Source organism: Anguilla anguilla, chromosome 19 (genome assembly GCF_013347855.1).
Source record: "Anguilla anguilla isolate fAngAng1 chromosome 19, fAngAng1.pri, whole genome shotgun sequence".
In the NCBI taxonomy this organism is placed as follows: domain Eukaryota; kingdom Metazoa; phylum Chordata; class Actinopteri; order Anguilliformes; family Anguillidae; genus Anguilla; species Anguilla anguilla.
The window spans coordinates 8,137,881-8,162,752 of NC_049219.1; the positions used below are offsets into that span (position 1 = coordinate 8,137,881).

Consider the following 24,872-nt stretch of genomic DNA (forward strand, 5'->3'; position numbering starts at 1 on the left):
TGTCCTGTGTTCTGACGTCAGTGCTTTTTCGTGGGCTCGAACGAGGCTTCGTCGGGAGTCAAACAGTCTTAAAGCGTTTCGTATTTCTAAAAAGACTAAAATAAGTTAAAAACAAACAAACAAACAAAAACTAAAAAAAATCAGCGGACTTGGACAGAGCCTTTCGTAATATTTCCATGATTTTTTTTTTTTTTTTTTTTTTTTTAAACAAGTCCCCTATTTGCTAAATTTCCTGAGTAATTAGTGGTACCAACCCCACCCCCACCCCCCCCCCCCCCTTCCAAAAAAATGCTTGTGAAGCTTTCATTTATTTTTTCTCCACTCCTTGTTTCTTTTTTGCTGTGAGAAGTGATACCTAAATGTTTTATTGGTCAGCAAAATGTGATTTCTTTTTTCTTCCTTTCTTGTAAATAAAAACCTGAATCAGTGGTATTTCGTGCCAAATTCCTGAGGTACACGCCTTTCGGTGTATTTCCTATGAAATGATTTGATAACATGGTTATTTTATTACCTGTTTTGTAAGGATCCCTCATATTTCAAGGTAAAGATTTTGGTGGGGAAAGGGGGGGCTTGCTGTGTTGTGGTTTTGTTGCCTGACAATGTTGGTGGTTTTTTTTTTTTCTTCTTTCTTTCTTTTGGGGGGGGGGGGGGGTTTGGTTGTAAAGAAGTATCCATGTGCCCCTTCTCTGTGAGACTGGGTATGAGAGTCCCTGAGAGAGAACCTCTGCATGCCCTGCACACACACACACACGTACGCACACACACGCGTACGCACACACACATCCACACAGATAGACGTACACACATGCGCGCGTACACGCGCACTTACGCACGCACAGATGCGCACGCACATTCACGTACACGCGCACATGCTTTCAAACATACACACACACACACACACACACACACACACGTGCACTCACGTGTGCGTACAGTCACACAGGTACACTCACATGAACGTACGCACACGTGCAGATGCCACGCATGCTCACACACACACACACACACACACACACAAACATACATTTGCAAGCATACACAAGCATGTAAAAACAAGCACACACACCCAAGTTCATCAGTATTAGACTACTCTTGTCCCGTGGCCGTTCCCTCTTTGGCAGTTAGGGGAAATGGGGGATGGGGGGTGGGGTTGGGGGGGTTAGAGCGGGTGGAGTACAGTATACATTTAATTATATATGGGGTTTGGCCATAAAGGACTATATTTTTCACGCATTGTATTCGACCTGCAATTTTCAGTCTGATGTCTGCCTTTATTGCGAATTGGAGAAAGGCTTGTGCTCGTTGGTTGCAGTCGTCCACCAGAGCTAAGGTCCTTTGGGTAGAACGCTCCCCGACAGAGCGCCAGTCATACGAGCGTCCTTCGCGCACGAGCTCGAGCCCCGAGTTCCTCGCCGTGAAACGGAACGCGTCCGTCGCGCCGCAGGGACAGCGCCGAAATTATTCGCGAGTCGCGGCGATCGGCCCGAGAACAGCGCGTCGCCAATTTTAGCGGCGCCGTCCCGGACAGGAGCGCGCCGTCGGCCTTATTTGGGGGAACGTGCGGTCACGAGCATTTTGGGCGCGTGAGAACGCCCCGGGTGGCACCGTTCCGTTCAGCTGAAATCGGAAATGCCCGTCTGTCTCTCCTAGGAGAGAGTAGCCCAACTTCTAAAAGCCCTCCGTAGGAATGAAGACTGGTCAGTAATTATTATTATTATTATTGCTGTTGATAAGCGGGGTCAAAACAAGCTAGTCCAACCAAAAAGGAAAACTTTGTGACACAGGTAAAACATTGTGACGTACTACTGATTTATTGTTAAAAAAAAAAAAAAAAAAAAACTGGAAAAATGGCTGTGGGAGAGCTTTTTCTAGCTTTGTCACAACTAAAGCACAACTGAAGGAAGGCTGCCAGGGAAATGGTCACCATTTGTTTGTTTGTTTTTGTTTAAAGAATGATTGTCTACTCGGTGCCAAATATCTGAACGCTTCAAAACTGTTAGTGAAAATTCTCCAGGGCGCCGGCTTTCTGCGACGTTCCATCCGTGTTGAAGGCTGGCGGGAAAAGTGCGTTTCTACTGAAACTGCCAAAGCAGGCTCCGTCGGGCCTGTCGCTACACGGTCGTCAGCGCACCAGTGTTTGCCTTCTCGCGTAAGGAATTTACCGAACGCTTTACCAAAAATAATAATAATAATAATTTGATTCGTTTTACGTGGGATTGCTTCGGTACGAAGTCGGGGGCGCGGGGGGAGCGCTCCGTTGTTTACGAACGTTTTTTTTTTTTTTTTCCTCGCCGTTTCGCGCAACCGATTTTCCCGACGATACGAGACGCCGCTCGCGCGACACAGCCGTCGCTCGACCGTTTCACGCGCTCGCCCCGCGGTCCGACTCGCCAAAAAACTCTCGCCCCGGCGTCCGACTCCGAACCCCGGCTTTCCCCGTAAGCTTGCGCGACCGAAACGCAAAGTCCCGTTATTCGACTTTGGCGCTGAAAAGGCCGCGCTTTTGAAGGAGCCGCCATCTTTGTTTCTCCTCTGAGGGGCCTCTCATAAACAGTCTCGCTGGATCTGGTCACCCTCCTTTAATTTCCACACCCTTCTTTGAGTATCTTGAGTGCTGTTTGATGTAGTTTTTAAAAAAAAGGACTTAAAAAAAACAAGTTTTTTTTTTTTGTCAAATTTGGGGGAGTGTGCATTTTGTGTCCTGTGCTTAAAAAAGCTTCTCTGTAAATGAATATCGTTTTTGTTTACGGTTCATAAGAATTTCAGTTCAGTACAGTCGAGAAAAGCCAAAGTCTGTGCATTTCACTGGTATCTGTACAGTAAGTGTGATTTCTGATTTATTTTTAACAAACCTTCCAAGTCATTTTTGTTGGACTTAAAAGTAAAAAAAAAAAAAAGTAAAAAAAAAAAAAGCAGGGTTTCCTGTTTCTATAGCTTGTTGTATTTCTGAATTTTGTACCAGTGGATTTTTTTATACAGGAGATTAAAGGAAAAAAAAAAAACTGCGAGAATTGTCTGGCCTCGTCCTGTGGCCAGCGTGAGCCTGCTTCCCGCGTTTGATTTCTGGTTGGTGTCAGGAAAGCTGGGTTTTCACGTAAAGAATTTTCTAGAACTTCTGACTTCGTTTCTTCATCCTCTTCTCTCTCTCTCATTTTTTTTTTTTTTTTTGCCTGACTTTCTGATTTGGTTTTTTTTTTTTTTTTTTTTTTTTTTTTTTTTTTTTAGAAGGGAGCAGCGGAGTGTTGGGTTTATTCTTTGACTTTCATACATAATTATATTAGCTCCTCGAAAAACAAAAGCGGTCAGTTTAATTTAATCTTGTGTGGTTGCCGTTTACACGATGAAATGATTAGGATTAGAAGTATTTAGTCACCTTCTGTGGATCAGTGTATTAGTTTAACAGAAATGATAAAAAAAAGCTAATTAGAAGTTTGTATTAGTTTAACGGAGATATCAAAGGAAATTAGCACTGTTTAGGTTTGTTGGGTTTTCTCTGTCCTTTTTGCTGTGATCCTAACTGTGTAGCCGGAGTGGTGAGACTTATTTTTGTAACCGTGTGTTCTTGTGTGATGCAGTTTTCTTTCTGTTGTTCGTTTTCTTTTTTTTTCTTTTTTTTTTTTTTTTTTTGCTTCTGTCTCAGATATTAAACCGTTTTTCCTAATATCCGTCTCTCTCTGTGTTGTCGTTCTGGGTTCCTGTCTGATGTCGTTACACCGTTCACAAGCCCCTCCTCCTCCCCCCCCCCCCCCCCCCAAGTGTTCACACAATCCTCCCCTCCCCCCCCCTTCTGTGTTTGCTGTTTTTCTGTCTGTGGTGTCGATAGGCGATTCCGTCTCACTCGGATAAGACAGAGATGCGCATCGTCACCGCGTGTATCTATGTCACTTAAGCTGCGTTCGGAGGACCGCCGTCGCGCGAGCATTTACCTGCCCACTGTGGCACTCTATGGTCGTCTGACCCCAAGCAGGAAATCCGAAAGCCAGAGGAAACCAATAAAATGCTTATTCGGACCTTTATATAAACCGGTCAGTACTTCTTAAGAAATTTCCAAAACAAGATTTAAAGGGCCAGTGAAACAGGCCGAGTTGAGCTGTTCCACGTTTGCTGCGTCAAGTGCAGGAAAAAAAAAATTGATTTAAAATGTATGTATTTGTTAATTTTTTTCCCCCAATATGGCCGCCCAGTGCCTTTCATGCGTTTGACCGCTGCCGTTCACCAGTCAAATCGTTCCAGTGATTATGTTTCTGTGTATCTGTATGCAGACCAACTGCCATGGGATTTCGGTAGACAATGGATTGTTTAGCCTTTTGACTTTTTTTGGGGGGGGGGGGTGGAGTTATGTACTACAGGGTAAGGTTTTGTGTTTACTGCTTTTTTTTTTTTTTTTTTTTTTTTTCAAACTTTCATATTTGTTTTAATTTTTATATTTTTCACCGGGGAATGTTTACTGTGTTTCTGAGTGCCTGTGACACTGTCCACTAAGTGCAATGTCAGCCTGCTGAACAGGAGCATTTCTCAGCATTCATAACCGTACGAACATTAACGGTGCCCACGTCATTCGAAGATGCAGTGGTGGGTTATTAGCATTTATGCGGAGGTTTAATAACAATTAACCAGTACGTGCTATGAAATATACAGCACGCTCACACGCACACGCACACTCACACGCTCACGTACACGCAAGCACACATTCCCACACACGCGCGCACAGACTCTCACATACACGCGTGCACACACACACACACAACGTACACAACACAGAAGGTTACAAGGCAGTCATTTGCTGGGGACACCAGAGCATTTCCCTGGTGACTTCAAGTATGTGGCATCTTCCACTGTGTGGAGCAAATGTAGTACGACTATAAACTTAAAAATGGATACGAACTGAAAACATTACATTCTGAATGTGCTGTGCTGTGCTGCTCTTAATATGTAAGCGTCTACATTTCTAAAGCGGTGAGTGTCATTCAAATTTCTGTTGCAAAATTTTGATTACCTAAAACTGATGCTTAAAATGACTCCTGTTGGCTGCAGCTGCCTCTGAAGTGGCTCCACACAGACCAATCAGGTGAGATCCTTTACCTCCCCTTCGTCTGAACCAATCAGGTAAGAGCCTTTACACACACCTTCTTCCTTTCATTTGGACCAATTGAGGGAGGATCCTTCACACTGGCTGCAGCTCAGTGGTTTTGCGTGAGGGGTTGGGTGTAGGTTAAGCCCGAGACCTCATTGTCAACTGCTTGTAGGCATAAAGGTAGAATGGGGCTTATGGGAATTGTCACAGGACAGAAATCCAGTTTATCAAGAAAAATATTCAAGCTAAGTTACAGGCTAGCCTGACATGTCTTTCCAGCCATGTGCATGAGCACCTCCTTGTGGCTGGTAACATGTACTGCAAAAAAAAAAAATTCCATACCTGTGGTTGTTTGCAAGTGTGCATGGTAAATTATCAGACGCTGGGCACAAATCCCATTGGCAACATTACATATACAGTGACCATTATCCTCATCAAATCCTGTTGCAAGGCGCCTGATTTTGAATGTGCAAATAGGCTAAAGCCCGGGTGAATGTGGACTTGATAACATTTACTGTCGAATTCAAGGGAGGAAAAAAGACTGAAAAACAATGCAATGGAGCAGCTGCCTCACCGACTCTCAGCAATGTGCAACTCCACGTATGTAACACGAGGTGGCGCCAGAGCAGCTACTAATTAGAACGGTAGACATTCGTTATTCAGAATGCGCTCAGTGTAGACTCTTGGTGGTCTATTTACCAGTGTGGGCTAATGGGGTGTATTGCGAGGAGCCGTAGGACGAAAACTGGCAGCCCCAGCTCATCGTATGGAACAGGAAACGAGGAGCAATAAATGACCGAGCAGTACGCAGCCACAATTGTATCTTGCCCTTGACCCAGTTATTTTCTGAGCGGCACGAATGTGGCTGGCCTGTATTAATATACTGTATGTGAGCAAAAGGGGTAGCAGCGCTGAGATTTTGTCATTTGAGAGAGGTAGTGGAATTCCAGCGCGAGCAAACTGTCAGCATCAGACTTTCTCACACACACGTAAAATTGCACGTCCAACTATGGCCACCAGTGGGCAGTATTGGAACATTTTTGTGGAAAGATGTTTGACTTAAGGTTTGTGATATTTGCATAATGTGGGTCTGGTGTAGGTCGTGTATTACAAATATGTTAGTTTTTGTTAACGTGATGTGGGGCACTGAATTAAACCTGTTTTACATTTTCACTAGAATAATGGTTTTTTATGTTTGGACAATATTTACCATTAGGATTAAACGACAATGCAATGTATAATATAGAAAGTGTTGGTCACACAGCCAGGTAAACGCCAAAGCAAGCAAGTCTATAAATTTAGAGCTGTACAACGCGTAATGTAAAGGATATAATTGAAATACAGCAATATTGTAGGCTTATATCAAGCAAAGATGGAAATGCGCAAACGAGGCAATGAAGGGGATATTTAACTTATTCGATATTTTATATTGATATTGTTACTACTTGGCTTTCAGTAGTATGTTTGGCATGAACTAAAAGGGCCATATTCCAAAGCAATGCCACAGCAATCTTATGTTCATTGAAGTCATTTGGCCCAACTTTTTCTCAACCCTTGGTGCGGAAGCTTTCTTAAATTTCCATCACTGTCTTAGAGAAAGTGTATTTTACGGGCTTGCTTTGTTTTTGATTTTTGTGTCATGCTCATTCAGAGATTTGTGTATGCACAGAGCTCAGGAATTTAAAGAATCGCCGAAAAAGCATGCCGATATTTGCAGCTTCGTCTGACATTACTTGCACCACGTGCATGAATACACACGCATGCATAAATCGCGCATACAGTCATATACACATGCAGTCACAGAAGAAGCACAATCTTGCCAAATCCTCCAGATTTTTCTTCTGAAATGCCCCCATTGATGCTGCAAATCCGCGCTTTGTAGTCGGGCCTCCGTCATCCGTATATTTAGCCTTCATTACCGAGCTGTTAGCGAGTGTGGCGCACCAACGAGAAACCGCGAACAACAGGCGATTTCTTAAGGCTGCTTTTAACACCACGAGCATTGTCGCACAACAACGGGAATACGCGAGCCTTAAAATCGTCCCTGGTAGCGGATTAAACCGCAGTTTCGCTTTTTTGTGTGTGTGTGTGTGAAACCGTTACTTAAGGCGGAATTGGTAACTCCTGGCAATCACTGTGCAATGGATGGAGTCCTGGAAACCAGCAGTAAGGGATGATTAGGTTGCCCGGTGTAGTCCACGTTGTTTTAGAGAGCGTACACAGTACTATAGGGGAGCCAGTGATTATTTTAGACCCTACTGTCCGCATAATACTGCGGGTACAGCAGTGTCTGCTCGTGACATAACCAAGGCTAAGGTTTGAATTTGTGATAAGGCCATGTCAACAATTATAGTGAACACCTCTGCCAACTCGGCAGGGAGTCCTGCTGTAAGGGTGGTGTTGGTGCTTAGGGTGCTGTTGGTGCTAAGGGTGGTTTGGATGGTAAGGATGGTGTTGGTGATGCGTGTGGTGTTGGTGCTTAGGGTGGTGTGGGTGGTAAGGGTGGTGTTGGTGCTAAGGGTGGTGTGGATGGTAAGGGTGCTGTTGGTGCTAAGGGTGGTTTGGATGGTAAGGGTGGTGTTGGTGATACGTGTGGTGTTGGTGCTTAGGGTGGTGTTGGTGCGAAGGGTGGTATGGATGGTAAGGCTGGTGTTGGTGATACGTGTGGTGTTGGTGCTTAGGGTAGTGTTGGTGCTAAGGGTGGTGTGTATGGTAAGGGTGGTGTGGGTGGTAAGAGTGGTGTTGGTGCTAAAGGTGTTGAGGGTGCTAAGAGTGGTGTTGGTGCTAAAGGTGTTGAGGGTGCTATGGGTCGTGTGGGTGGTGCTGTCGAACATGGAACTGGCACTGGATTCAAGCTCACTTGCACCTCCCTCTCTTATACGAATGTTTCTGCTGTTCTGCGCAGGCTTAATGTTACTCTGATCCAATCAGTACGGAAAAGAGTCAGTCAGAACTTGCACGTGATACATCTGAACATGAATTGGACAATACATTCCTTGACAGGCAAGCGCGAGACTTCGGAGAAGAACCGAAGGCCACTGTTTATATAACACATCTGAACATTGCTGCGAAGTCCATATGTACTATGTGGTAATACAAGTAAAGTGAAATTGTATCTTACACAAAAACCTTCCTCTAAATATCTGCTCTAAGCGCGTTTTTCTGTGGATGACACGTAGGATGAAGCGATTAATAAGGACAAATCTACAACCGTATTATATGTTAATTTTCGACATCACTTATGCCTAATGCATTTCACCATTTAACGACTGTAGATGTATCACGTGCTTCCATTCACGAACGGCCTGACCGAGACGGTCCCGGCAAAGGTTAAGTGGGATTTGGGAATTAAGATGATTAACACAAGCAGATAGCGGGATGTGAGTTCTATTGTCTTGACCCCATCAAGTTCTTATCATGCAGAAACAGCCTTCTCTCTGATACTGTGGGGACTCACCCTCCCCCCTCTGGGGTGGCCGTCAAATAATGAGTTGTCGTTATTCTGCGTGACTTTGGCAGTGTTTGGAAAAAGAAAATACTGAAATCCTGTTATTTTTAAAAATCTTGCCGTAAAATAGATTTTCAGTGTTGTCCACTAGGGGGCACTACTGCAACAACTCTGTGGCTCTTTGCTGTTCATTCTCGTTTTGCTGAGTATTTTCCTCCGAGGGTAACGTGCCAAACCCTGCTCTGCGCGCACATTTTTCTGTAAATGCTGCAAGTTTCCAGTTTTGTTTTTGTTTTTTTGCTGTTGTGCATATTCATTTTAGTGGGGGCAGTTTTGCAATAAATGGAGTCGCAACAATGAAAACAACACTGAACACCGAAGGGGAGAAACAAACGCGTTTCTGTGGTAAACAATTAATGCTGGCGCATTACGACTGATCCATGGTGGTACAAAGACTTTAAGCTGGAGGGAAATAGGAGGCTGTCCCCTCTCTGTCAGTGCTCCAGCTCGTTTGTCTCCGTCTGTATCAGTGCTCCTACCTGATTGTCCGCCTGTCTGTCGGCAGTCAACGGCCACAGGATACCAGTTGTCTTCAGTACGAGATACACCTCTTACCCGATTGGCCCTAGTTCACTCTTGTATAACGTGTGGCTAGCAGGTTAAAAGCCACTGGGTCAATGGCAACAGCCTCGGGGTTGCGCACGCGCCTAGGCAGCAATACCCTAGATCAGTGTTTTTCAACCCTGGTCCTGGGGACCCACTGCCCTGCATGTTTTAGATGTTTCCCTGCTCCAACACGCCTGATTCAAATGAACGGGTCATCATCAAGCTCTGCACAAGCCTGATAACGAGCCATTCATTTGAAGCAGGTGTGTTGGAGCAGGGAGACATCTAAAACATACAGGGCAGTGGATCCCCAGGACCAGGGTTGAAAAACACTGCCCTAGACAAGTACGCGCGGCATGCATACCGTTAGCTCCAAAGGTTCAACTGACCGTTCCAAATTGTGAAGAAAAAGAGGGAAATTGTTTTTAAAAGAGAGGGATGGTTTATCTTTCTTTAAGATGTTATAGTACGTTGAATTATTGTTACTTGTAATAATACAAGTAACAATAATGCAACTTACAAATCTCCTAATTTTAACCACGGACAAAATAATTCCAAAATGAGAATGTGTGGGCTTGACTTGAATGTAAAAACTGTATTTTGTTTCTGTGCCAATATGAGATAACTAGCAGCCAGTTCCATGTCGTCAGTATCAGCGATGGCACCCAATGCGTTTAGTGAATTCGACTGTTATCCACATTGTGTGGCTGTTGAACTCGCCTATAAGATAAGGAGCACTTTTTTGATATCCGTGACTGATCTAAATCCTCTGAGACGGGATCCCGCACGTGACTACATAGAGAGGTGCGCGAAGACAGTGTATGGCAGTGGTTCTCAACCCTGTTCCTGGAGATCTGCCGTCCTGTAGCTTTTCTCTCCAATCCTGACAAAGCACGCCTCATTCAACAGCTACACTGTAACATGTTCAGTGTTTATATCCCACATATTTTGTGAAGGTTAAAATCAGTTATTTAATTGTATTCGCCAAACATTAGTACGACATCTTAAGGTTTTAGATGGTAGCACTGATATCTCAGTTTGACTGCGTCGTTCACAATGGCTGTCCATTCTTGTTGACAAGAATACTTTAAAATAATAATGTTCTTAGCAAAGTTTTATACTCAGAAATGGAGATTTACTAAAGTATTATCTATTTACTATTTTCAAGTCGTAAAGATGATGTTTAGGTATATATGTAGCATACATTGAAGCGATAACCATTTAAAAAAAAAAAAAAAAAAAAAACCCAAACAATTAAAACATTAAAACTCTGCTAATTCTTTGAAGTTTTCTTGTCTTTTTTGTAGGATTGTGAATATATGCCTGGCACATTTATTTTTTTCTGGTTCACTAGTTTCATATCCTCTTTGATCATACTTACATGTATATATTTTAAATTTCTTTTTGTAAAAATATATATCAGATCTCCCGGCGTATATGAGCGAAGGCAGGTCGACCTCGTTCATTTCAGGTTCGAACTGACATACTAATGACGCAGCAGTGCGGCGATAGAACCCTAGAAGGTGAGAGACGTCGTGTTTCTTATCAGATGCCCCATACATTTAATCAATTAAAATCTTAAAGACATTTTCACTTGCGCAGGATACAGAAAAACCCCACCGCCGCGCGCGCGCAAACACACACACACACACACACACACACACATTGGCAATTGCCTCCGCCACCATATTCATTGTGATATTAGATCCAGTGAATTACCGCGTGCAACAAAACATAGCGAGCTGAAAGGCTGATAATCTGGCGCAGGGAGATAAGGATTCATTATTCCAAATCATAATGAATCCAGCGCGGCTGTGACTTCTTTCTTAATCACCCTCTCTGATCCGGCGTTCGTGAGGGGAGCAGATAAGCGGCGAGTCGTTCGTAATTCTCTCCACCTCGACCTAATATTTTAAAATAAAGAAGGAAGAAAGAAACGCCTGAAAACACCAAGGTAGCTGGAGCACACATCGCCGGTATAAAACACATTGGAAAACGCTGTCGAACCGTTGCGGTCACGCCATATCTGATTAACTGAGATTACCGCAACCGCATAATTTATGGCCCATGGACGCACAAGCAAGAGACGCTTTTGCCAGAAAAAAAGTCGGAAATGGAAAAAATAGATGTTTCGAAACTTTATCTTTAATTTGTGTAGAATTTTTATGGCTACCTTAAACAATAAATAATTTTTTGGTAGCCTATCGACTAAAAACAGCAGCAATACATTGCCAACAAAACGCGTATTGCTGTATAGGCTGATCGCACACTGTCACGCGGGATGTAACGTCAGTTCCCACACAAAATCATACGTGCCTTTGCAAGTACTAGAAAGCATACATAGGCTACTGAACGTCCGACACTGTTTGACGACCCAAAAATGCTAGAATAGTCTACGTGAAATTAAATAGGCCTATTAACTTCAGTCATTTTTTGTAGAGAAGAACGCATGCCAAAATGGAAATCTGATAAACTGTTGATAAGATGTAGCCTAGTATTTGCCAAATGAATTAATTCACGAGATGACATTTTCTTCTGACGTTAGTTATCTTGATTATTGTTGGCCTAACTAGCACGAATCATCCTTGTATTGTAGGCTAGGCTGTTCTATCAAGTTATCAACAAGCGTAGCCTATCTGATATTTTCGCACATTAACAATATCTTTCTTTATGGTCTAGGCGTTTATTTATGATAAGCACTTTATTTACTTTTAATCTACATCTTAATGAATTATATTCCGTATGTACTCAACCCATAATTGTATTAAAATACTGAATAGCCTACTAATTATGCAACTGAAAGCTCGCATTGCCATGGAATCACTGACTTATTAGTAGGCTTTTTAAAAGACCTGATTTGAATTTTTGCTCCTGTAAATTTACAGTGGGATGTTTCCCACAGATTGTCTCCAATTCTTAATTGAACTTCTTCAGTTCAAATTCTTAATTGAACTGAATTTTTCTTCCAATGGTAGATAGGCTATTGCTGTGATTAGTTATCATTCTTCCGTCCAAGAGGCTAGCGACGTCAAGCTTAGACTAATGATTGTCTCCTGCCTGTCTGAGCTTATGGGCAGAACACTCAGTTTGATGGAATGGTCGATGACAGATGGGGCATTTCCATGAATTCGAAATACCTATCTAAATTTAATTAGGCTATTTTAATGCAATTAATGGACCCTTGAAAAATATTGACCATTCCGCAGCGCGTTTAATCCGTTTGTGTATTTAAAGCCTAGTGTTTTGAAACAAACTCAACGTTTGACGGTCTTTTCGAAAGGTAATTTATGTTAAACAGTCCTGCTACTTCTATCAAAATGTCGGTCTACTTTAATGTGATGTATTTATATAAATAGGCCGATAATAAATTAAGCACAGGGTAGCCTATTCAAAGCACATAAACTAGAAAATATATAATTTTAATATATGCATATTGCCTTTTAATTTCGTTAGATCATGAGATAATTATCATCATGGTCACTACTATATTTGATATTATGATGACGGTGATTATGATGGTGATGATGATGAATCGTAGTAAAAGGAGTAGTTGGTCTATTTCACAGATATGTGCTTACTTTAAAAACCTATTTATTGTGTATTTGTGTAGACATTTGTATTCGCTGTCTGTCTGCACGGTGCATACTTAAGTCAAAATGCTCTGCGCAGAACACTAATTCCAGAGTGTTGATGAAATGTTGAGTTCTATGAAGGACCACGCGCCTACACTGTAAGGCGAAAGTATGAAACATTCTAGGTGACACACATTCTGATATACAGCGGGGAAAAAAACGCTTTGTCCGTACGGTACGGTTTGCGGTACCACATGATGACCGAATACGTCATTGGCTGTGCCTGATCCGTCTTTCTTTTACCTTGCAAAATTATAATGGCTCAATAAATGTTCAGGCTATAGTTGGTCTGACATAGCCTGGGAAAAAATGTGGGGTTTTTTTTTCGTCCAATTGAGCATCGACCCGGAAGAGCTCTAAACTACTCAAAGTACCTTACATGGATGCTTTAGTAGGTGTGCGCGTTTCTGCTGGCTGTGGTGTAACGTGCCCAGGTTTTCCCCTCGCCGTTCGAAGTCAATGCCGTCACCACGTCAATCTATGTGTCATTTGTCCGAAAATCTGTGCAGGGCTATACAAGATAATAGCCGACCTCTGCTACGCAGGTATGTAAATACTCCAATGTTCAAACCTCGTATGTACCTTAGAAAAGGGAATAGCATCCAACTGTTTAGTTAGCCTGGCGAGACACGGTCTCTATTGTCTGTACTCGGTGCCGGTTTGGATTTGCGCCTCTAATTAAATTTTTTGAATCAAAGGTGTATTCTTAAAAAAAAAAAACCGAAATGAAATGTTGTCTGGTAAGGCTCGTGGACAGAAATACACGCATGTCTTTAACGTTTTAATTAACAGAAGTCTGCAAGATATTCAAATGTCAGTGCAGGTGGGGTATTTAATTATCGCTTTCGATTCGCAATATAAAAACGCGATTTAAATGTCGCCTAAGTTAGTAAGGACGGCCGTGCGATTTATGTGCACAGAGAAAGCAGTTCATTTAGCGTTCTTGCTTTGTAATTCCATATCTGTAATTGTATTTATTTTGAACTATCGTGAACTTCTCGAAATTTCTGGCGCATTTTAACGTTTTGTGGGAAATTTGGCTTCACTGTTTTCTGAAATGCAGACCATCCTGCTACAGGGTGAGATAAAAACTAATCTAAATACAAATATTGGGCCATAAAATGAGCAGTTTTTTTTCTTAGGTCCGTTTCGGGTGACAAGGGTATCTGTGGTTGCATTGGTTTGATTTGAAGAGGAGTGGTCGTTGGAATATGGCATTAAAATTGAGGCAATCGCAAAGGACCAAACGGATGGAATCGCTTGACGCATTTTGATACGGAACACGTCTGAGATGCGTTAGCTGTGAGCCCTGGGGGTGTAAATCCAGTTTTATGAAGTTTAATCGCTGGACGTGATGCCTCCTATACGATGAATTTCATGTTCGGACTGCATTGCACACAAGACGTATCATTTATTTACGCGCGTTCAGTGACGGGGCCCCGTTCCTTCTAGCACAAAAGAAAACTGGCGACCTATATTTTGATCATTTAAATGGTTTATTCCTTTGATATTGGGATGAATTGAACAATATTGAAGTGATTTTATATTCGAAACTGTTTAGGATATATTGGGTAGCTTTTTGAGATTAAATATTTTGGGCCACCTAATCATTCCGACAGGCAGGCACGGAGACTGTCATTAGCTTCATCAAGACATTGGCCTCTGATGTCGACTGAGAGGAGGAAAACGGCATTTATGATTTTAACGGTTTAAACTCGGGCTTATGCTAATCATAAAGCATTTCTTTCCTTCTGAACGTTCCAAGAACAACACATCACCTCGGCTTTCGCAGCCCGCTAGATTCTGAGAATCAGATTATGAACCAGTACACGGTTTGTTCTTGAAAAGACTTGACTACCCTAAATTAGTCATAAAGGCATGTGCTTTTTTGCTGGATTTTTTTTTCAGGTGCTATGTACCAAGTCTGAGTCTGTTTGTTTTTCAAGGTGAAAAACTTACCTTCCTGGTGAATTAGTAGCCTACATTATTGTTGTAATATATTGTTATTATTATTGTTATTATTCTTACGCGTCTAATTCATTGTAAATAGTCACCATTCGTGTGGAAATTCTTTTCTTTGAGAATCATCGAAGGACGTCTGATTGACCCGTCCTTACTTTAATTAAATTCAATTTAGGTAACATATTTTCAGCTGTCCGAAAATAGCGGCGAACATAACATTATTATTATTATTATTATTATTATTATTATTGGTCCAGAAATAGATTAAATAGAAATATCAGAAAAATATGATTATATTACGAAGAAGACATCTTATACCGTTACTTTTCTATTGCGATTAATTTAATATTGGAAACATGAACGTTGTAATGTAAGGAACATTAAAAAGAGGCAGATACGAAGGCGTTATCAACTTGCATCAACATATTTACAACATATTTATTATCGAGAGAGAGAGAGAGAGAGGCAGTGCCGTTGTTAACTGCCACAAGACAGCGTTTGAATGGCAGTCTGAAAGAATAAAACTTAATTGATTTTAAAGATTACAAAACAACGTTTTTCTTTTTACGCACCGCTTTACAGGCTACAGATTAACAGTTGCGAAACTGATTTTTATCGTCAAAGGACATTTGATGCCACGTCAGAAAGAGACCTGGCCTAAATAGGCCTACGGACACGAAATTGATTTCCCGACTGTTTTCTGTGTAGCCACTCTTGCAACGTACGCCAAAGATGCTCGGCGAGGCTAGCAATTTCAAGCGCATTGCTTTGCAGGGCATCAAAACCGCAGCCCCATATTCCGCAATTGTACCCCGTCAATCTGGTTAAAACAGCGAATCTGATATTTAGACGTTAAATGCCAGCCCACCGACGCATTGTTCATGACGTTCTTGTATGGTTTAACTTGCTCACCTGCATTTGGCATAAAGATTTGACTCGACTTTGATAAATGGTTTCCCATCAAACGTTATAGGCTACTACTTTAAATCGATTAACATGGAAAATGCTCCGGTGCTGCACTTGAGTTTGAATTAGAGACGACATACAACTTTTTGTCTGTAGTCTCTCCTTTTTTGAAAATCCACACATTTCACTGAAAAAAAAAGAGTAATAATTCATCAAAGACTGATCCACACTCATGGACATGTTAGCCCGCCTCAGTGGGTAAAAATAGTGGGTGAGTGGATAAAATAATAATGAATAATTACAAGACTGTCACCGCGAGGGGACGCAGTGTAACAATTCTGAGATGTCTTTGGTCTTAGCGTGGGGGCCCGGAACAGACTGCGTTCGCTTTGCTTCAATTGGTCCTCCCCCTAGCTAGAGCCGTACTGTCATCAGAGAGAGAGAGAGAGAGAGGAGGGACAAGGGAGGAGGGAGGAGGGAGGAGGGAGGAAGGAGGGAAGAGGGAGGGAAAAGAAAGATGTTGCTGCACATAAGCAATAAGATTTCATCTTGGAGTTTTAAGTTCGGTCTTTAGTATCCAATATCACACTGACTCTGAGTGTGAGGTCGTATGAAAACGTCACTTCAGGAATTCGTTGGAAACGCCTTACACAATATTGAAACATTTGGTGAAAATCAGGATACCTCATTATGGAATTGCATACAATGGACTATATGACGGACTATATGAAAGCGCGTAGATGTGATTGTTATAAAACGTAAGCAAAATCAGTTCAGTAAAAATGAGTTTTGATTCAACTTAATTCGCGTGACAGTGAATGATTTTTAACACCGCCTCGCATGACTGCCAATTACAAAAACAATCGTTTTATTTGCTGGGTGACCGGATGTTCATTTGTTTTGTTCATTTGCAGGTGACCGAAGGTGATTTAGTTCATTTAAATACTTTGGGAAACCCCCGGATTTAACGTCGCTGAAGGAGTTCGGACTGCTAATTTCCTCCTTGCTTGTAAATAGATCATTTTTATGAGCCTTCACTATCGTCGATGGAGGTAACCACGGACCAGGCCCGCTGGATTGGTCATCATCATCCAGCGGTACTGAACGGTCAGCATCCCGACTCTCACCACCCGGCCTTTGGCCACTCCTACATGGACCCGTCTCAGTACCCCCTCGCTGACGATGTGGATGTACTGTTCACCGATGGACAGAGCAACCACGTCGCCGCTTACTGCGGTAACTCCGTCCGAGCCGTACAGAGATACCCGCATCCGTCACACAGTAAGCTATATTTAATTGTTGGACCATGGCTATTAAAACCTAGATTGGTGAACGAGTTGTGCTTCAGATTTTATACATTGTTATTTTAATCGATAATTTCAGCGTTTCCGCCGTTTTCTCAGTGTTACGTGCATTTTTCTGGAGCTAAATTGGAAAGCAGGTGGAAGTAGCCTACTCTGTTTTTGTACTGAAATATCACTCGGTCTTTTTTGTCAGATCACGATGGGGTTTTGTGCTGCTGCCGCTTTTTTCGATGTGGGTTATGCTTATGGTTTTGCGCTGGTTTCATAACTTTCCATTATTTTATAAACGAGTAGGCGTAAGCTACTGTTTAAAACATTACTTTGGTAGGAGTGAGTATTTTAATAGACGTGTTAAATAGTCAGTTAAAACAAAAAAAAATATTAACATTGACAATAAGCTGATTTAATTGACACATTATTTGTGCAGGTTCGTTATTTCCACGAGATAGCCTTTTTGAAGGAAAGGTTCGCAAAGGATGGAAATATTAAAATGGACATTATAGGCAAAAGGCTGAGTGCAATCTAGAGTTACACAAATCTGACGCATGCAAATGAGAATTAAGCACGAAAATTAAATCTTAAAGTAACAGCTGGGGAAATGTTTTAACGTTTATTACAGCTATACACGACTTCCTGATTCAGTACGAAGTGAGATCTATGCAGGGATTCCACAGTAGCCCACAAAAGCTGAGATGGCTTCGATTAAAATAAAATTGGACGTGGATGTAAAATTACTTTCGATAAACTCTACAAAGTTTCATAATATTTTACACGTTAAATAAACAACGCATATCTTATATTACGTCACTTCTGTATGGTATCGAAAGTCGACGGCAAAGAGCATTAACTACCGAGACACAACTTAATATCAAGGTGTTGCATCCACGTGTTGCATTTTGTTCGCTCGGAACAAAACAAAGAAAGGGCTTTTCAAGCAAAACTTGTTTCCGGGTGCTTGCATTCAAAGTATCAAAAAATAAATAATGCTTTTACGTTCGTATTTCTATTCCTGAAGACTGCCTTCAATCGTCTTTTGCGCGCTGACGGTCTCCGTGCTTAGGAAACCTTTTTATGCCGTTATTGTTTTTCTTGCTTTATTTTTGTTTTATTTTTGCAGGTAGCCAGGTATGCCGTCCGCCACTACTCCATGGCTCCTTGCCGTGGCTGGACGGAAGCAAAGATCTCGGGACGCACCACAACTCTTCGCCCTGGAACTTGAGCCCCTTCCCCAAATCCTCTCTACACCACGCTTCCCCCGGAGCCCTTTCCGTGTACCCGCCAGCATCCTCATCCTCCCTGTCCATCGGCCACTCCAGCCCACACCTCTTCACTTTACCCCCGACCCCTCCGAAAGATGTCTCCCCGGATCCGAGAATCTCTAGGCCGGGATCGAACAGTTCCGGTCGCCAGGAGGAAAAAGACTGCGTAAAATACCAGTCGTCCATGTCGGAAAGCATGAAAATGGAGACATCTCACTGCCGGACTATAGCGGCGCCTTCCTCCCACCACCCCATCGCATCTTACCCATCTTATGTGCCCGACTATGGCTCGGGCCTCTTCCCACCGAGTAGCCTGATAGGTGGGTCATCTTCTAGTTACGGTTCCAAAACAAGACCAAAATCAAAGCCCTGTTCAGGTAGGCACGCGCTTAATTTCCCTCTCATTAATTTTATTGACGTGGACTAACATATTACAAAGTTTGATTGTAGCTTATTATTAATGCTTAAGAAATATTTTTTAGCGCCCTTTTCGCTTTATTTTGTCTGCACACATCTTCGCATTAATCAATGGCCCTCGTGCGTCTTTAGGCCTAGACTTGTTGACTATCGATGTCGACCAGTCAATATAGACTATTGTCTCTTCCCAATTCAGCCGAGGCTTTTTTATTTTCTAAACTGACGAAGTACACAGAAATAGCAAAATTTATATTTATGCCAATGATAATATTTTGTCTTAGTTTGTTAAAGCATGTAGGTCTATATGGTAAATAAAATGCATCTGATGCACACAAAATGTGTTTTAAATAATGTAGAGCACCTTATTCTTCCAGTTAAACAAAGCGACGTCATTTCTAATGCATCATTCTGTTTGAATGTCATATGTTAGTGTAGCGATATGGTAGTCGTTTGAAAAACAAGTCTTTCCACAAACACTCTGTTACAGTAATTTGAAAGGGCACGGTCTGTTTTACATAACCCACACAAAGCGATGCGGTCCCTTTAAAACGGTGTGCTTGAAATTAGCAGCTTTTTGCGTATATTTCCCTTGAACTAAATTGTGGGACTACAACAATCTTGCATAATTCTGAACTTCAATTGATTGCTTCCAGGTCCATTCTTTCTCTTTTTCCTCTGTTGGCATTGCACTGTGGCTCGCCTATAGTTTTCTTGCGTATATATTGTTCAAAACGATCCCAACTGTTTGTAGACTGCTGCGCGCCTCAGTTGCATTGCTTGTGCGGTTTTAGAAACTTTGGTAAAGTCCGGATGCGGGTTGTATTGAAATGAAAGAACTCTATCACAGGCAACGACGTGTCAGTCGAACAGCACTAGATAGCGTGCAGTCATTTAAGAGGTTATGGCAGTAGCGATTCGTGAAGCAAAGGGAAAAACCATTTAAATTGATAATTGATCTCAAACCCATTGCAGTTATTGCTTACCATGCGTACCAATTATATGAATAAGCAAATGGCAAATTATCATAAAGCTCACCTAATTTCTTCGCTTCAGGTTAGATCATTAAACAATGAGGTTAATTCGGTAAACAAATAACGGTATCATTTCAAAGGCTACATCTTTTAAATTAGTCCCTAGTCCTGAGAAAACTTAAATTCCAGTGAATACTTTGCGCTTTGTTTTGAACATATTTCCGGATTTGTCGTTGGGATTAACGCATATGCACGTAGCCTAGTCAATATTATTTGAATTCGACCGTAGAGAACGGAGAGCCGACACCAATCCACGAATTCATAAATCCGTAAATATTAAAAATTATTATGTGACGCTAAGAAAAATAAGGATATCACGAAATGCAGTTGTTAGTTATTTATTATACAGTAAATTGAGTGCGGGATTCATATTCAAGTAAAGAAATCGAAACAGTCTGAAAGTAGGCTATAGTGCAGCCTATGGTTTCTGCCTCCCTTCTTTCGGTTAGCCACTGATTATTACATTAGACCAATAATGTTTAATTTATTATTAGGGTCTATTTACAGCTGTATATACAACTTTTGAAAACCCTTTAGGTCATTAGATGATACAAATGATTATAACCGCTGCAATAGCGGGGACTTTTCATTTTTATCTAGATATGTTTTGTTCAGTGTTCTATACGTTATTTTAAACCACACGCATTTCGGTTATGTAGCCTAAGCATTTTTTGTCTCTAAATAGGTCACCTGCGGGTCTGCTTGTTGCACAGAAGCGGTACTCAGAGGCCGCAGTTCGCACTGGTCGCAGTCTGAAAACCAAAACGCAGAAAGCGTATAGTAATACACGCATCTATATCGGTGTTTCCCTAAATTGATCATTAAGGAGGAATATGTGATATTGAATTGTCATATTATATATGAAAAAACACCTATTATGCACATATTTCCCGGTGCTTTTTCGCAAGCCTGTCACTGAATATAAAGCGGAACCCACTTGATACGGCTCAAATCAAAATGAAGCGAATGAAGTGGGCGGCTAAATTGTACAAAGTACAGTGACGCGTGGGCATCACCTAGGCCGAGGACTATGGATGTACACAGTAAAATGTCCAATGTTAATTCACCTCTAGCAAAGTAGCCTTCACGCGAGTCCAATAGGGAACACATGTAGACTACTCTGGAAGAGCTGATTTAATTCTTCACATTTTACTGTGTAGGCGTAGGCGTATATGTTTTCACATAGTTAGGAAATTATGAGTGGTCGAATTCGGTTTCGGTCGGAAAGCAGTCGCCAGAAAAACACGAAACTTCAGAGGCCAGGACTCCTGTTAACTCTTATTCGAGTTCTCGGGAGGTATTCCAATCCCCATTTGTATGTAAACTCTAGATTTAAAAGAGGGCATGGTTTTTTTTTTAACTGCCTATTATTTTCAACAGAAGACCTACATGCGGGTAAATGTTTGATTAAGAAAATGTATTATAGGGTAGGCCTACTATTATTATGACACTTATATGACACTGCTTTATTTCCAGTACTTGTGCAAAAACATCTAACCTCTGGTACAAGGCGTTACATAGGTGTACGCGACTTGTTTTGGGTGTAGACATTTGTATTGTACAATGTCTGCTGCAGCACTTTCAATGGTACTGTTCATTGCTATGGCGCAGTTATTATAACCCTTAACATTATTTTTATTTTACCTGTTGCAGTCCAGGTTTGAGTTTAGCCCACATATTTCAGTGGACGAATTTATGTTTTGGAATGCAATAAGCACACTGTACTTGTGTTATCTCTGATTTCAGAAGGCAGAGAGTGCGTTAACTGCGGAGCTACCTCCACCCCTCTCTGGAGGAGAGATGGCACAGGTCACTATTTATGTAACGCCTGTGGACTCTATCACAAGATGAACGGACAGAACCGGCCGTTAATTAAACCAAAGAGACGTCTGGTACGTCCCTGCCACTGCTCTCTCTCTCTCTCTCACACACACTCACACACGAAAGAAGCATTGCCAGCAGTAGCTGCTCTCCATAACAGCCTACAGGCCTAATATACAATTTAATTTGTATTTGCGTATTTTTCCTGGTATTAAACTTATGATGACCAACCTCTAGTCTTGACTCTTGCGTGCCCTCCGCATCACCCGTTTATTTTGGTCCCGCTCTCCTTAAAATGTTTAGATTGGAAGCGGGACATGAAGTTAAGACTTATCAGTGCTGTCCAGATTTCCGCCAGACTTTTCCAGGAAGTCGGTTGCTCAAATCTGAAAATAAGGAAAAGCTGCCTGCAAAACAGCAGTCCACGGAATGATTAAACTGATGTAGAATGATGCTCCCAGTATAGCCCAGCTTAATTCCAAGAGGAGCGGATGAACCCCCAATTACCTTGTTAGTCCTTTGTTTACAAATGAAAGCCTTAACGTTAAGAGCGACGAAAATGTGTTTGACTTTATGCATTAGAATTCACTTACCCGCCTACCGCTAGAAACTGTAATTTTACTCCCGTGCATTTTCCGGGTTTTCTTTCCTCTGTAGTCTGCAGCCAGACGGGCGGGTACCGCGTGCGCAAACTGTCAAACGTCCACAACTACGCTTTGGAGGAGAAATGCCAACGGGGACCCGGTCTGTAACGCATGCGGGCTATACTTCAAGCTTCACAACGTAAGCTATACCGACTTCTACTTTAGGCTACTCCAGTGGCCTATATACATTTTCTTATGAAACCACGTGACAACAGTGAACATTTTAAAACGGAAGCAGGGCATCCAGTGGCAGAACTTAACTTTGTGGTTTCAGCCCCTGAGAGGGCAAGCGTGTGCATCCTTCATACTGTGACCAGTTACGCTGTTAAATTTTTTTCAGTATGTTACCCCACTGACAACCTCACAATACATCATCTAGGAAGTATTGAAAATCACAGCACACCATTCAGAGTGTTAGGAATGTAACAGAACCATTCTGCCTGTCGAATAAGCCCCAAGTGATGGGGGTCGATCATCGGCCTGTTAAAAGGTGGAGCTACAGTAAGCTGTTAGCTGAACTGCAGCAATCAGTTCCAGCTATGTAGCCGTTCATAGCTGTCGTTCCAGAGTCACACTGTAAAAATTTCAAGGTGGCTCCACTTAAAACAATGATGAACCTGGCTGCCTTAAAATCTTAAAATCATGCTTCTTCTGTGTGAACTGTACGAAGAATGAAGATTTGAAGGTTTTAAGGCAGCCAGGTTACTCGTATTTTAAGTAGAGCCACCTTAAAAAACATTTTTAACGTGCATTTGTGGAAGAGCATTAATGCTGCTGAGTGAAAGATTAGCATGGATCAGCTGTGAGCGAGTGTGGTTGATTGATCTTGCAGATTAACCGCCCCCTGACCATGAAGAAGGAGGGAATCCAGACCCGGAACCGAAAGATGTCCGGCAAGTCGAAGAATCGCAGGAAGTCCCACGACGGCGTGGAGCACTCGTCCAAAAGCGGCCCCTTCGGCTCCATGGGGCTGTCCCGCCACCTCCCCTCCCTGCCCCCGTTCTCGCACTCGGGGCACATGCTGACTGCGCCCGTGTCTATGCACCCCTCGTCTGGCTTACCGTTCGCCCCTCATCACCACTCCAGCATGGTGACTGCTATGGGATAAGCCCCCCTGTACCCCCACCTCCTTGTAGCTCTCCAAATATGTGCGGCCAGACGCTTGAGAGACCACCCTCCAAAAGACTGACCCATGTCCTGGGAAACTGTCCCTCTGCTCTGGGATTGTCCCTTTGCCCAGAGAGACTATCCCTTTGCTCAGAGTGACTAGCCCTTTGCCCAAAGAGGCTAGCATTTTACCCAGAGAGACTAGCCTTTTGCCTAGAGAGACCAGCCCTTTGGCCAAAGAAACTAGCCCTTTGCCCAGAGAAACTAGCCCTTTGCTCCAAGAGACTAGCCCTTTGCTCCGAGAGACTAGCCCTTTGCCCAGAGAGACACCGCCACACTCGGAGGCTGTGTACTTGGATGTGGTGAAATTTGGCCTCATTTGTGTGACGTTGCAGAAGCCATTTCTCACAAAGATGGCGAGGTAAAACAGCCCAGACCTCTGGCAACCCCGTTAAACGGGGTTCCCTCCTTCTGCGAAAATGATACAAGTAAACTTTTGATGCATTGGTACAGAATGTATGAAGTACCGTATGTTCATTGAAGGCTTTCTTAAAGTGTCCATGAGCTGCTGCAAGAGGAGTGTGAGATACATTAGTCAGACTAAGGCCCTTGTCTGGAGACCAAGGCCAACTCCGTCCCCAGGGACACACATTTGAAGGTAAATGGAGGGATTGACCACACCCAACGCATCTCAGCTGAGCTTCAGGTCTAACACAATATGCACACACACAGTGCACACACACATTTCTGGCTGGCCCACGATCATGTGCATTTGTGAACAAGTTTCTGTATTTGTCATTTGTATGTATAATTCAGAGTACCAAAAATATGTTTTAAAAAACAAAGATGTTGAATTATTTCCTAATTTAATGCGAACTGGCTTGTGTTCAAAAAAAGACTGCTTTTCGTTTTTGTAATAATGTTTTTCCTTTGGAAAAAAATAAACAACTTTGAACTCTGTTGACTTCACGGGAGCCTCTTCTACGGAAATTTGTTTTGTATGAAGTTAGAGGAAAAAAATCCGTTCTTAGTCGATACGGTTCACCCAGCATGGAATGCAACAGCTGTACAATCAAGAAGTAGAGAGAAATTCTACATCCCACACATACGTTCATTAATTATATATATATGGTGTGTGTATCGGTTGTATTAATTATTTAATTATTTAAATGAACTAATCTGAATTTGTTTCGTCATTATGCACATAGAGGACTTCACCTGGTTTATAGCGCAAGTGCAGTTTAGAAATTTGAATGCGCCGCGAGAACGAGCTTGATTAGGGTCAGGTGTTAAGTTTTTTCTTTTTTTTTTTTTAGAAATAGGAATAGATGAAGTGTGATGTTCTGTTGTGTCGTTCATTTTTTGTTTGAGTCGTTTGCCGTTCAAATAAACAAACTTAGCGAGAATAGAAAACCGTGTCAAGGACTTCGCCATGAAGGTTTGTGAGACGAAGGAAAGTTTCGGAAGGGGTGAGTAGGCCTACACATCATTTCGTGTAGCATTGGATTGTGGTAATTAGCCTTGACCTTTTTTTGGTTTCATTGATGTTTATTAAACACTTAGTAATATGTCCATATACGTTTGGATGGACATGAGATTTCACGCAAAGGTAGTTTAATTACCTTAAATACCGGACAACCACTTATTTTTGCCCACGTCCT

The 24,872-nt window shown here is 42.2% G+C and overlaps 2 protein-coding genes across 4 annotated transcripts in view; both read left to right on the plus strand.

The window, feature by feature from the left end:
• LOC118219281 (CUGBP Elav-like family member 2) overlaps positions 1-16,671 on the plus strand; it is an 85,004-nt gene extending 68,333 nt beyond the window's left edge. The window contains exons 15-16 of one of the 2 annotated variants that reach the window (XR_004763678.1): positions 5,035-5,068; positions 16,646-16,671. The gene's annotated coding sequence lies outside the window, so the exon portion shown is untranslated. Of the gene's footprint in view, positions 1-5,034; positions 5,077-16,645 lie in introns of those variants that run through there. The other variant, XM_035402334.1, reaches the window with a different exon arrangement.
• On the plus strand, positions 16,635-24,180 carry LOC118219289 (transcription factor GATA-3-like). Of its 2 annotated transcripts, none has more exons than XM_035402356.1 (5): positions 16,635-16,909; positions 18,050-18,568; positions 21,386-21,531; positions 22,118-22,243; positions 22,937-24,180. In XM_035402356.1, exons 1-5 carry the CDS (start codon positions 16,675-16,677, stop codon positions 23,210-23,212), a joined length of 1,302 nt encoding a protein of 433 aa, XP_035258247.1. In that variant the 5' UTR covers positions 16,635-16,674; the 3' UTR covers positions 23,213-24,180. The 2 variants fall into 2 exon arrangements, with proteins under 2 accessions (XP_035258247.1, XP_035258248.1); XM_035402357.1 differs by having other exon boundaries at positions 18,050-18,511.
• Positions 24,181-24,872: the final 692 nt, after the last annotated feature.